This window comes from Cupressus sempervirens, chromosome 5 (genome assembly GCF_028749045.1).
Source record: "Cupressus sempervirens isolate cs-2001-9-10 chromosome 5, ASM2874904v1, whole genome shotgun sequence".
Classification (NCBI taxonomy): domain Eukaryota; kingdom Viridiplantae; phylum Streptophyta; class Pinopsida; order Cupressales; family Cupressaceae; genus Cupressus; species Cupressus sempervirens.
Genome location: NC_143122.1, coordinates 527,595,693 through 527,609,080, shown reverse-complemented (window position 1 = coordinate 527,609,080; position 13,388 = coordinate 527,595,693). Strand labels below are relative to the sequence as shown.

General features: G+C 33.8%; 1 protein-coding gene and 1 pseudogene across 2 annotated transcripts in view; one reads left to right on the top strand and one right to left on the bottom strand.

The window, feature by feature from the left end:
- Window positions 1-12,532, top strand: part of DET3 (vacuolar ATP synthase subunit C (VATC) / V-ATPase C subunit / vacuolar proton pump C subunit (DET3)) — a 46,448-nt gene extending 33,916 nt beyond the window's left edge. Inside the window, exons 7-11 of the mRNA XM_089831676.1 lie at window positions 8,900-9,016; window positions 9,349-9,474; window positions 11,843-11,926; window positions 12,029-12,108; window positions 12,243-12,532. Of these exons, the coding sequence (XP_089687802.1) occupies window positions 8,900-9,016; window positions 9,349-9,474; window positions 11,843-11,926; window positions 12,029-12,108; window positions 12,243-12,345 (510 nt within the window). The 3' untranslated portion in view covers window positions 12,346-12,532. The remainder of the gene's footprint in view (window positions 1-8,899; window positions 9,017-9,348; window positions 9,475-11,842; window positions 11,927-12,028; window positions 12,109-12,242) is intronic.
- LOC149557023 (small ribosomal subunit protein uS7c pseudogene) lies at window positions 6,285-7,481 on the bottom strand (annotated as a pseudogene). Its single transcript, XR_016364831.1, has 2 exons — window positions 7,345-7,481; window positions 6,285-6,826 (listed from the first exon to the last, which is right to left on the bottom strand). The product of XR_016364831.1 is annotated as a small ribosomal subunit protein uS7c pseudogene (transcript).
- Window positions 12,533-13,388: the final 856 nt, after the last annotated feature.

Sequence of the window (13,388 nt, the reverse complement as noted above, 5' to 3'; positions counted from 1 at the left end):
ACCCAATAATCTTTGTTGTAGATAATACACGGATGCCCAAGGATGCATAACATGGTCAAGAGATGATGGTTACAAACATGCTATCGTTATGGATTCCTGAATGCACATGTTTGAATGTTCTGCCAGCAAGGATAAATGAATACATGATGATCCTAGTCAGATGCCACAATGAAGTCAATAAAACCCAATGTTCCACGGGGACACATGTACCTGTCCCAGGGATAAAATGGGGACGGTTTTTTTTCTGTCCCCAAAGCCGTCCCCTTTTTGCCAAATTCATAAATGTCCTTGAAACGACCAATTTTTATTTTGTAGGAAACTTGGGGGTGACCACCAGTACAGGGGATGGCATCCATCCCCGAAACTGCTGTCCGTCCCCTTTTTCCAGCCAGTCGGGTAAAAGCAAGACACTCCCAAACAATCATTTTTAATTTTATTTTGCTGTCCGCTCTTCTACTCATTTTTAGATTTGACAAACTTGCTAAGAGGAAGAAAAAGAAGCATAGAGCATTATCAGCATCGATGTTGGACCATGTGCTATGGGCATAGACCTTGTTTGGATCCATAGTCGAATTTTTGCTAGACTTGAACCCAGTTCCAATCGCTCGTGGACTAGGATCCTAGGGGGCCAAACAAAACATCATGAGTTTTAGTCAGTGCAATTCAGTTTTGCTGGGAAGTCCATCAAATGGATGTCAAAAGTGCCTTAGTGGATATTGAAGAATAGGTTTACATGATGCAACCTTAAGTTTTCAAGGTTGTAAGTAAAGAGCATTAAGTATGGAGGAGTAGTGAAGGCGGCTTGGCCTAAAGAAGGCCCTAGAGTGCGGTTCATCAAGATTGACAAATATTTAGATGCCAAAGGCTTTCTAAGGAAACCTTTAGATCCAAACTTGTTTGTTAAGAGCAATGGTAGTGATATGATTTGTCTTGTCATCTATGTCGATGATATTGTTATCTCGTACTCGAACTATCAGCCAAATTTGATTCACCAATGGTGAATGAGTCAACATTTAGGCAACTAGTTGGTGGTCTCATATGTCCTACAACCACTTGTTTCTTGGTTGCCCCTAAAGAAGATAATTGGGTTGTAGCATAGCATACTAAGAATAATTTTAATAGTTTTAGTATCTTGCTATATTTAGCTTGTTCTTGTTAATTGTCATTTAGGCATTCTTTCTAGTTTCCTCTTTCAGTTCTATTTATAGACATTGTCTTAATTAAGACAACCTTGCTTTTTTGTTCACACTATTATCAGTGTTTGTAAACTCTAATTAAGATTTCATTGATAATGCAATCATGCATTCTGTTTTCTCCGTTCATTCAATTTTTAACAATTTCATGGTATTAGAGAATTTTTTTTAGGAATTTTTTTTTCTATAATTTGTGTTTAGAAAACACATATGGAAAAGTAATTTAAATTCTTCTCCGGTTGTTGGTTGTCACAATTTTTTTCCCTTAAAAAGAACTAAGTTGGATTTACCATTTTTTAGAAGTTTCGTATTCTGTGATCCATATCTTTGCTTCTGTTTGGTTTTGATTTATTTATTAGACCAAAAATCTCGTTTAGTTTTGGTTGTTTTTTCTCAATTTTTTTTGTTACCGTAATAGAAGAATTTCACGTGGGATGTTTTGTAGGGTTTTTACCGCTTTTCTCTGAAAAATGATGCTTTGTCCTTTTGAAATCGTGATATTTTGCAGTCTGTGTTAGAGCATCTTGGTCATTTGCAAAGTTTGGAGGGTTTGCCAATTTTTCCTCAAAATCAGGCCAGCTGTTCTGAGTATATCTCTGTTTTCAGGGAAGGACAATTCAGTTATCAAACATTAGGTCGGGTGTTTTTGGGATCATTTCTGGTCAACGGGTTTGCAGATTTTGGGAGGGTTAGTGGAAGAGTGTGTGACAGGTTCCACACTCTTGTTGCAAATCATTCTGAAGAAGGGAACTACCTTCTCTGTTTTTGTCTGGCTTGGCTACACTTTGTTATTAACATTTTCCAGATCTAGTGAGGGTCTTAGTAGCTGCAGACTTTGAACGATTTGTAACTACAAGACAATGTATCGTCTTTAGTAGGGTAGCTGATAAAATGGCCTTTAATGGAGGGTATTAGAATATTTTTTTGATATATTTAGCATCTCGCTATATTTAGCTAGTTCTAGAAAATGGTCATCTAGGCTTTCTTTTTAGTTTGCTTTTTCAGTTATTTTATAGATGTTGTCTTTATTAAGACAACCTTGCTTTTTGGTTCATGCTATTATTAGCATTTGTAAACTCTAATTAAGAGTTCATTGTTAATGCAATCATTCATTCCATTTCTCCATTCGTTCAGTGTTTAACAATTTCAACTTTGGCATTCTATACAAGAGAAGCAAAGATTCTCAACTGGTTCATTTTACAGATTCAGATTGGACGGGTTTCTATTGATGACCTGATGACACAATGAGCCAATATCTCTTTCCTTGACATAAGCTGAGTATCTGGGAATTGCAAAAAGGAACATGTGGGGCAGCTTGCCTTTGGAGGATGATTTTTGACTTGAAAATATCTCAAGTACGGTCTTCACCCTTGTTATGTGACAACCAAGGGTTGCTAAAGCTTGCCAAGGATCTAATCTTCCATGAGCGGACAAAGCATGTTGACCTCCTTGGCTACTTCATTCAACAACTTGATGAAGATGGATCTGTTATGTTGCAGCATGTTCTGACTGAGGATCAGGCTGCATACATTCTAACCAAGTCTATAATCCCACAAAAGTTTGTAAAATTTAAGAAGTAACTTAGTGATTATAGAATGACCATTAAGGGAGGGTATTAAAGTTGGATGTTTTATATAATGGTCTTATTAGTCATTTAGATAAGATTAGTAGTTTTAATCAAAGTAACGAGAATCATAATCGGCAGGGCCGAATCGAATCACGAATCGACCATGAATTAGCAAATTAAAAAAAAACCCTTGAAATTTAGAGATTTTAACAATTTAAAACTTATTTCATGCACCCTTTATTCAATATAACTTAAACACACTATAACATCATCAAATAGAAGCTAACATGGAACATAAATGATAAATCCATCACATTCGTAACTACGTTACACATAAAATGTAAATTGTAGCTGAAGTAAATAGAAATCATGGGATCATAATGAGTCAAATCGTAGAATGTATGTAAAATGAAGATCGATGCAACGTATGTCTATCAGTATCTATAAACAAAATGAAAAAACAAAGCTCTAACTCAAGCCTCATCATCATCCTCTCACTTTTTTGATTTTCTGCGATTCACAAAGGTGATTATTTGCATGAATCGGCTATTCATGCGATGAAATCACTGATCTGGTTCACCGGTCAAAAGAAAATTGGGAACCATGAATCGAATCGCCAAATCGACGATTCAGGCGATTCTTGTTACAATGGTAATACATTTCTTGAATTGTTTTAGTTCACAATTTTTTGTCTTAAAAACATCATTTTGTGTTCTCTATAAGGAGTATTCAATTCCTCTCCTTATTCTAATAATTCAATTACCATTTCAAATGTCACATGTTGTTGCAGATTTGTTAGGTGTTCGATGTAATTCCGCAATATATCATTACTGGTAAATGAGAGTCAGCTATTGAAACTTTATACTGAATGCTGCTTGGTCATTTATGATATACAATAAATAAATGGCTTCAATTATTTTTTTGTTTGATCCAAATAATATTTACTAAGCACAATAACTCATACCAATATAGTCTTGTGCATTTTTTGATTTTAAGTATATTAGATTTTAATATCCACCTCTAATACTTCTGCTACAATAGAGAAAGAAAAGTTTGCAAGAGTTTTTTATTTTCTCAACTCGTTAAAGTTGGGATCCCATATTTGGTAAGAACATTTATTTCTTTGTCTTTAGGAAAGTAGGATACTCGAGGGAAAGCTAAAATAAAAACATTAGCACCTTTTAGTGGGTGTTTATCTAGGGCTTATAATAGTTCTCAACAAATCCTCAATAATCAAAATGAACAAATTTTGAAGAAAAAACTGAAACCAATGATGTGGGATAGATGAGAAAGATGACAAGCAAATTTGGCATGGCCATCACATTGGTTGTCCTGCACCATCGATATAACATACTTCTAGCAGTGCTATGTACCTCTACAATATGTGTGTGTGTGTATTCATGTATGTATATATATGTGTATATATGACATCCTACATTTTCTCACATTTGTTGAATGACAACATGAAGCAAGTCCATTTGTAAATGTCATGAGGGCATCAGGCGAATGGAGAAGTCAGTCTCCTTGTTTCTTACAACTACTCTTGTTGAGGTGTGCACTCAGCTCTTCTTTTTATTGGACTCCCATTGTTTCTTCCACAACTTTCCTCTGGTCTGCTTCACGGTCTTGTTAACTGTCTTTTTTGAACCCTGGCTTGCACTCATAGGCACAAGAAGGAAAAATACTTTGGTACCTAAATAAATTTGGGCAAAATGTTGAGCGATTCTTTATTGATCATCAGCCACTGTGTACACAAGAGAGATGGCTATACTCACTACTGACCAAATAACTATAAACAACTTAATAACCATTTCTATGGTTTACCAATAATAATATATCACATTATTGGTTGTTATTTACATTGCCTCGCGATTTAATATTATGTTCGAACATTGAATACCTTAATTATAGATCCTTAACAGCACAGAAACAACCCAATCCTCACTAACCTGTGGATCTTAGCAAAAAAAGGCATTAAAACAACAGGGCTCTTAATAATCAAGACAATCAATTAAATATTTTCTTTCACTCAGAAGAATGCCACCTTCCAAAAGGAGGCATTTGAAGAAGGTTTTCAGGCAACAACTTGAGCACATAGGGGCACGTCCCTTCAATATCATCTGAAATACCATTTGAAGTTGGGATTTCTTAGATAGAAAATGAAGTCTTACCAATTTCAGCAGGGCCAGAAGGCACAAACTTCCCAATATTAATAGTAGAAATTGTTTCTCTCACATGGCAACTTGAGAATTCTCAAGAGGTATCTATTCTTCTCTCCCCATTGCGGCAATGTGAGGCTAGATCCAATTGGAGCTCTTTGTTAATGTAATTTTGTTGGACATCAAAATCATGTTAAAATATAAAAAACTGCTCTCCAAGAACTAGATTATCTAGCTGATTTTGTAGTTGTGATTCTAAATCACCGTCTGTCTTGTGACTTATCCTAGCAAATGTTTTTCTTCTTCAAGCTTTTATATCTACCAAAATCTCTAAATCGTTGATGGCATCCAAACATTTCTCCGTCTAAATACAGTTTACTCAGAGGGGCAGGAAGATTTAATAAGAAGCCATAGGTTTTTAATGCAGGCAAGGCATTTGGGAACCCTGAAAAAGTTTGAATGCAATTCCTACCATTACAGATAGAAGTGCAATCCAAATTCCTGGAGAGTTATACATTTGTGTATTTATAAGACCATTGGCTATTTCTTGAATTTCAATCTCACCTCCAGATAGACCATATAGCCAAGAAAGACCATAAGCAAGAATGGAAGAACTTGTTCCACCCATAAGTAAATATTTCATAATAGCCTCATTAGACCGAACATCTCTTTTGGTATATCCAGATAATAGATAAGAACATAGACTTAAACATTCTAAAGATACGAAGATAGTTGTTAAATCATTAACACCACATAAAAACATTCCTCCTAGAGTAGCCGTTAATATGAATAACAGCCATTTCTGTACATTGAATGTATTCCACGGATAGAGGAATACACAAAGTGGAACATAATAAAATGAGAAACCGAAATATTTTATTAAAATTGTTTGTTTGTAAATTGCCAAAAAAACTAATCGTGGGTTCTTCTCTCCGTTGAAATAACCAAAAAGCTATGCTTAGCACTAAACTTGTTAAAGAGATGAAATAAAACCAAGTTGTCTTTTTCTGATAAAAAATGACATCGATTACTAGAAGAAGAAATAGGCCGAAAATCAGGATGCATTTTGGGAAAATGGAACTTCCATAGAAGAGAAGCAAATGAAATTCTTTCATAAAAATGATTTTTAGGTATAAAAAATGCATTTTTCATTTTGTCCGGATCATTAGTTACTAACTTCAATTAATATTCGAGCAACATTTTATTTAAAATCTCCTTATTATCATTATATCTATGATTTATTTTTCATTCTTCTTTTCCTTTCGTTTTCGTTCCAATAAAATTTGTATCAATTTTGAGAAAGTAAGTTTTCTTTTATTGATCAAAATGGGATAGATCTGTGGATCTATTTATACTAGTTAGTGGATTAACGGTAATGCGCAAAAGCTTTATTAGATTCTGCCATTTTATGAATCTCTTCCTTCTTGCGTATAGCATTGCCTTTCTCTCTGGCAGCATCCATTATTTCGTAACTTAATTTGAATTGCATATTTGGACTAGAACGTTTTCGGGATGACTCTAATAACCAACGAATCTCAAGTATTTTTCCTTCGTTCTCTTTTATTTCAATGGGAATTTGATAAGTGGATCCACTTACATGTTTTGATTTTACTATCAATTTGGGAGTTAATTTGTCTATTGCTTGACATAGAACAATTAGTGGATTTTTCTCTATTTTTTGTTGAATCTTTTCTAGAGATTGATAAAAAATTCGATAAGCTAATGATTTTTTTCTGTTCTTAAGAATACGGTTACAACCATGTTAACTAATTGATTATGATAGATCGGATCAAATTTATCAATTTTCTTTTCTACAGTACTTTGGCGTGACATGAGTGTGAAAAAGGTTCATAAATTTATTTCATAAAGACTAATCACTACTTATTTCGGCTTTTTAACTCCATATTGTAGGGTAGATCTCTAAAGGTATCAAATATCTCCCTCCAAACTGTACATACGACTTTCGTCGGATACGGCTTTCCACATGATTCTATTTGCATATATAGAAGATATTCATTCTTATGCATAGAATTATGTTTACTCATTCTCAATTGAGTATCCGTTTCCTTTCTTTTGCTATGATTAGAAATCTTGTATTTTCTATATCTATAAGATTAGGTCCTTAGTTTAAAACAAAGTATAAAAAAGGAAAAGGTGTTTTAAATCAATGCTATTTGAATTGAGTCTGCTCCAAAAAAGTCAAGACATTTCCAATTTTATGTTAACACACACTAAGTAAGGGAAAACTTATAAAATGAATTAAATATTAAACCTTAGACATATATTATCCTTATTGTTTTAGCCTGCTCTAGTCCCCTTAGAAAACGTTCGTTATTGGGTTAGCCATATACTTTACATGTTTTTAGCAATTGACATGGCATCATCATAAAATGATACAAATCTTAGATAAGAATATACAACGCAGTAGAATGCCCTTGTTTCCGGTTTTTGACTGAGACAGCATCTAAAATTCCTCGAATTATGTGATATTTAACACCGGGCAAATCTTTGACTCTTCCACCTCTTACTAATACTACAGAATGTTCTTGTAAATTATGGTCAATACCAGGTATATAAGCAGTGATTTCATATTTAGAAGTTAATCGTACTCTAGCGACTTTGCGTAAGACAGAGTTTGGTTTTTTAGGGGTGATAGTGGAAAAGTTGACAGAAAAGTGACGTTTACTGCCACTATATAAAACAGTTATCTTGTGCCAACATTTCAAAGAGGATGAAGCTAATTGAAAACCCATTTTAACTGGGCAGCAAATAGAAAGATCTTAGGGAAAGACCTTTCTTGCTTTGCATTGACCCACATTACGGCTTATAAAATGATCTCTGGTAAGGTAGAAGCTATCTAAATTGTAGTACATTCTCTTTTTCCCTCATTAATTGTTACAGAAACTATACCAGAATCTAGATAACTATACTTTATGCCTTCCCTTTCTACAAAGAATTTAACACATTCAGTTGCCTTTTCAATTTGTTTTTGATAAAACTATTGATTTTCCATTCTTTCAAACCTGAAACCGCCAAGCTCATCACTATGGTCAAGCACATTGAAGTCTATTCATAGCAAGGGGACTCAGTTTGAAAATAATACACCTAACAAGATGCCAAAAAAAGTTAAACTCTAGTGAGAAGGCCTAGGTTGTAAATCTTAATTTCAATACGTTTTTGGACAAGCAAAAAAGAGAGGGAGAAAGAGGACAAAGGACTTATAGACTATAGTCAAGGGAGATAACACATTTGCATTCTTTATTAGGTATGCTCACTTTTATCCCTAATTTGTTATGGTTGTCATTTATTAGTTAACATATGCTTTGTATGTTACAAATGCCAATAATCTTATTTTAAACTCATTGAACCAATGATTCCAATGTTTTGGGAAAACGAATTTCATTTTTTTGGTTCTATTTTTTCTCATTTTCGAACATGGCAAATATCATTGTTTTTGGTTTGTAAGTGTTAAGTGTTGAATGTTCATCATATAAATTTTCCGAGGGTTTGCTTTGGTTTTGTCATTTTGAATATTCCTGTCATATATCTCCTAGATTATCATCTGCCATCTGACTTGTCTTATGCATATTAGTTGCATCTTATCACCTACAGTTCTGGAGCTTCACATTAGTATTTTTGTGTTTCAAAACTTTTGAGCCTCTTGTAATATATGCAGAATGTGCGTCTTATTTGAAATTGCTTGTGCATGACAAGTGTCTTGCCATTCTGATATGTATTTCTTTACAGGGAATATTGGAGAACATGTAATTGGTTGGTGATTGAAAAAGTTAAATTGACTGCAAGGCTTCATTTTTGCTGGTCATGATAGTTATAATATTCATTCTTCCTTTTATCAGATTGTGTCTATGGCTATCCGTTTTGATATCTGGACAATTTAATGCCTCTTTTAGAAAATACAGGGTGTTCATTAAATGTAAAAAACATATGCAAGTGTGCTCATTGAAATGGACATTTTGTAGGTACCAAGGTCATCTAAAATGTTATACGAGGATAATGAGGCAGTACTTTACAGTGTTACCCTTTTCAGGAAAGTAGCTGATAGTTTCAAAATTAGCGCACGTGAAAAAGGATTTCAGGTCAGTATGTCTTGATGGGATCAAATGGTAATATATTATGCAAGTTTTATTGACAAGCATTATATTTTACTATTGAATGCCTGAGTTGTAATTTGTTCGTTATCTTTTTGTAATTGAAGTATTCTCATTGTGCTTATAATGTCACTGTGTCTGAGAGTTGTTCAAAGATAAGGATCCATTCAACCAATATTTAAAAAATATATTGCTACATAATATTCAAAGTATGTAATTCTAAATCTTTTAAATAAAAAAGTATCTTAATTGAATAAAGATTACTATCTGAGAGCACAAGTACCACTTTTAATCCAAATGATGTATATTATGCATGTTAGATTCGTGATTTCGAATATGATCCAGAAGCCCAAGAAAGGAGGAGAGGGGAGATGGATCAAATACTGAATGATCAGGAAACCACTAGAGGTGCTCTCCAACAATGGTGCCATGCTAGCTATGGAGAGGTAGCCTCATAACTTTATGTTTCTGTGGATTGATGATCTTTATTTCTTTGTCCTATATAGACAAGTTTCTAAAATCTTCATTGTCCTAAATTGACCTGATTAAAAATTCTAGTTGATGTTAATTTTATTATCTCAAGTAACTAATCAGTTACCGTAACTCATGCATTGTGCTTTTGACACCTTCAAGTGTGATCTTCCTTCATGATCATAAAATGAAACTGAACCTTTCAATTCCACACAATCCCTTAAATGTAGTCAAATATTTGTTAAATCTGTGTGGAGCACATGTTATATCATTTTCTGAATTATCAACTCTGGAAGTAAAACCTCTTGGTGGTAATTCATAACAATATTGTTCTTACACTTTGGATGCATGGAGTCAATAACTTCAAAGATGTTTATAATCAAATGAGTGATTGCACTTAATGCAATATCCCAGTGACGTGTGTCCTAATGTTTAGATTACTGACGGTTCTGTGTGAAGTTAACAAGTTTTCTGTTACCATCAATCATCCATTCTATCATGTTCTTTTCTATACTCGCTAGTTGTGTTGGTACCTTTGCAGTGTTTTGTTCATGAGCCAATCTTAAGTTTATTGAAGGCCTTTATACACTACAAATAGGAATGGAGAAAATATTCCTCTTCATTTGTTTCTTTTTTAAATATTTTTTTGAGGATGATTGGCTATATCCTCTGTAAACGGAAACTAATATTTCTGCTTATACAATGAGTGTGACATTTCATGTTCATATACTTAATGTAGAATAAAAGTAGCTACATTTCTGGGACTATTGACATGTTCTTTTTCATTCATTTGAGATTGTGAGGAAGAGGGCTACAAATGTTTGCTCAGGATCTGGTGATGTAATGAACCTGCTCAAATTTAACCTCAAAATGCTGATTTCAAATAGCCAAACTCTTGGCAAAATTACAATGACATACAATTATGGTGTTTTGCTGAAATAAAAATGCAAACCTACAGTTGCAAATTAAAAAAAAACTATGCAATGACCATGATCTCCTAATGCACTCTTATGTAACACTAATGACTGAAATTTCACTGCCTTTCTAACATTTTTTTTTTTTAACAATGCAAAATAGGTAGATTAAAGATTACTATACTGAGATGCAAATGTCTGGAGTAAACCTGGAAATAAAGAATGCTGCAAATCAAACCCTAATATTGCCAGTAGATGAAAACTTTGATCACACAAATATCCCCAACAATTCATCCAATTGATACCACCACAATGTTTTACTTTACAGTACAAGTAGAAAGTCTGAAGCAACTTCCTCAACTTTGCAGTAATTCAAGTGATCTTTCACACCGTCAAAATTGCGTACCAATTAAGAGTTTTCGTTCTCAATGGCCAATGGTGACTACTTGCAGAAACTCCAGGCTCCACAATGCACATCAACAAATATCAACAATAAATTTGGATGATAGACAATGAGCCCTCAATGCCTATTTATCCTTTTTCCCTCGATAGGTTGGCCTCCTTTTTAATTTTTTCTCCGCTTCTTCCAGCAACCTTTAGAACATTATTTTATTAAATGACTTTATAAAGTATATCACTTTATTAAATTAATTAAATATAAAGTTACCTTGTAATATATATTTTTAATTTGATAACTTTATAAATAATTAACTTGTCCAAAATGGGAACATTACAGGTGACGAGAGTTAGAGAGGGTATGGTTGCAATACATGTGGATTTGGATCATTGTCGAAATCAGTTGTTTGAATTTAGTGACTGTTTGGAGTGGTTTAGCCATGGTTTTAGCCTCATAAATGCAGTTTTATTACAGGGACAAAAGTGCTACTTAGATGGCATCAAAAGTTGAATATTTTTACATATTAAGATTCCTTTTCTAAAATTACGTATAAATGGAATCTTGTTTTGAGTCTGTGTGCAAAAGTCACAGGAGGAAAAATTGAGCTCCAATCGAGAGTTTCATAATCAACATAATGGTGCTTTCATAATTAACATGGCAGCAGCTTCATAATTGTTGGGCTGTTATTTTGTCTTCGCTGGTCTGTTGGAGCAAACAATTACATCTATGTTGAATATTAAGCAGCCAAAGTGTTGGGAAGTCTTTTTTGTACATATTCTAGTAATTTGGGCTTTTAATTTGATTCTAGAACATGTCTAGAGGGGCACATTGTTTTCTGCCCGAGTCAACTCTCTTTCCGAGGCTAGGTCATACCTCTTTGGTCAACATCCACAAGCTAGAGGCAATTCTCACCTACCTAGTTCAATCTTGAGCTCTCACCAAGATGCTGAAACTGACAGCACTCTTTAGCTTATACAAATTCGATGGAACTTATTTTAAATGACACATTTTACCTGGACATCCCAATTGCAGGTTTTCAGCTCCTGGATGCATCTGTGTGCAGTTCGCCTCTTTACAGAAAGCATTTTGAGATATGGCTTGCCACCTTCATTCTTGGTATGAAAAATTAACATGCTTGCTATCCTTCTTTCGAGATCTATAAGCTTTTGTTCCATGGTGTATATTGTTCTTTGAAATTATAACTTGTTTGTATATCAGGCAGCTGTCTTAGTTCCACCACTTAAAAGTGAAAAGAAAGTCCGCTCCATTCTTGAACGATTGTCTGGTAATCAAAATAGGTATGCAAATAATCAGATCATTTATGTCTTAATCCGTAAAAGAGGTGTTGGTGAAGTCTACAAGGTCTTATTTCTTACAAGTGCTTCTGGGCTTACCATATAAAAAACTGAAATAATTTTCTTCAATCATGTAGTAACTTCTGGAAATCTGAAGAAGATGCGGGGATAACAGGTCTCGCTGGAGGTGAAGTTGACAGTTATCCATATGTATCATTCACAATCAACTTGGCAACATAAGTCATTTTGTTTAAAAAAAATTGCAGTAGAGATTGCTCATCCTGAGTTCGAAAAAATGTTCATAATGTATTTCCTTTATTTATCTAGTTTTTTGTAGTAATAAAAAACATGATATTATTGAGGATGTTTTTGCAAAGTGTAATTCTTTAACATTTTTGTTATTTCATAAAGACAATGCCATTTGTTATGTACTCTGCTATTATAATCTCTTTATATTTCCCACCAGATAAATACACTTCTACTTGTTATTAGTGTTGAGCACCACAAGTCTAATAGAATGTTTTGTATCATTTTTTCTCAATGGTTTTCTACGGATATATTTATAATAATCAATGATAATTGTGTGATCTGTTACTGGTTTTTATTAACAGTTTCTTAAAGCAGTGTTGGAAAATTTGGTCCTATGAACAAATTACTGCTGAAACCTTAAGATAAAAGTTGATGTGGTACAGCTATGAATCTTACATCCTGTATCTATTTTGCAATGTGCATATACACAAGGCACGCCTTGAACACTGGAAAATCAGTTTTGACATACTTGTATGATTGCTTAATATACGAATTGCTGCAAAAACTTTGAACTCTCTTATATTTACCATTCTGACTTAAGGATTATGCTTAAATTAACTTCTGCTTTACTCGTGGAGATGACATCAGCATGGAAGAATTGAACAATCTGCATAGAAAAGTTAATAATCTGCAATTAAAAGTTAACAATCAACATAGAGAAGTTAATGATCAAGATAAATATGACACAAGATGTAGCTTGGAGAAGCTTAGATGCAAAACCTTGGCATCAAAATTTATGCTTCAACGAGAAGTTAAGGGTCAAGATAAATATGACACAAGATGTAGCTTGGAGAAGCTTAGATGTAAAACCTTGGCATCAAAACTTATGCTTTCTTCATCAGTTTTCATGATTACAGAGGAATACAAAGTTGCGACTCTCTCTTCAAGCATCAGAAGCCTACCAACTCCTTATGCATGGAAAATATCATGCTTCCTGTAGAGCTAAAGAAAAGACCGTCAGCTTCCTTTTCCCC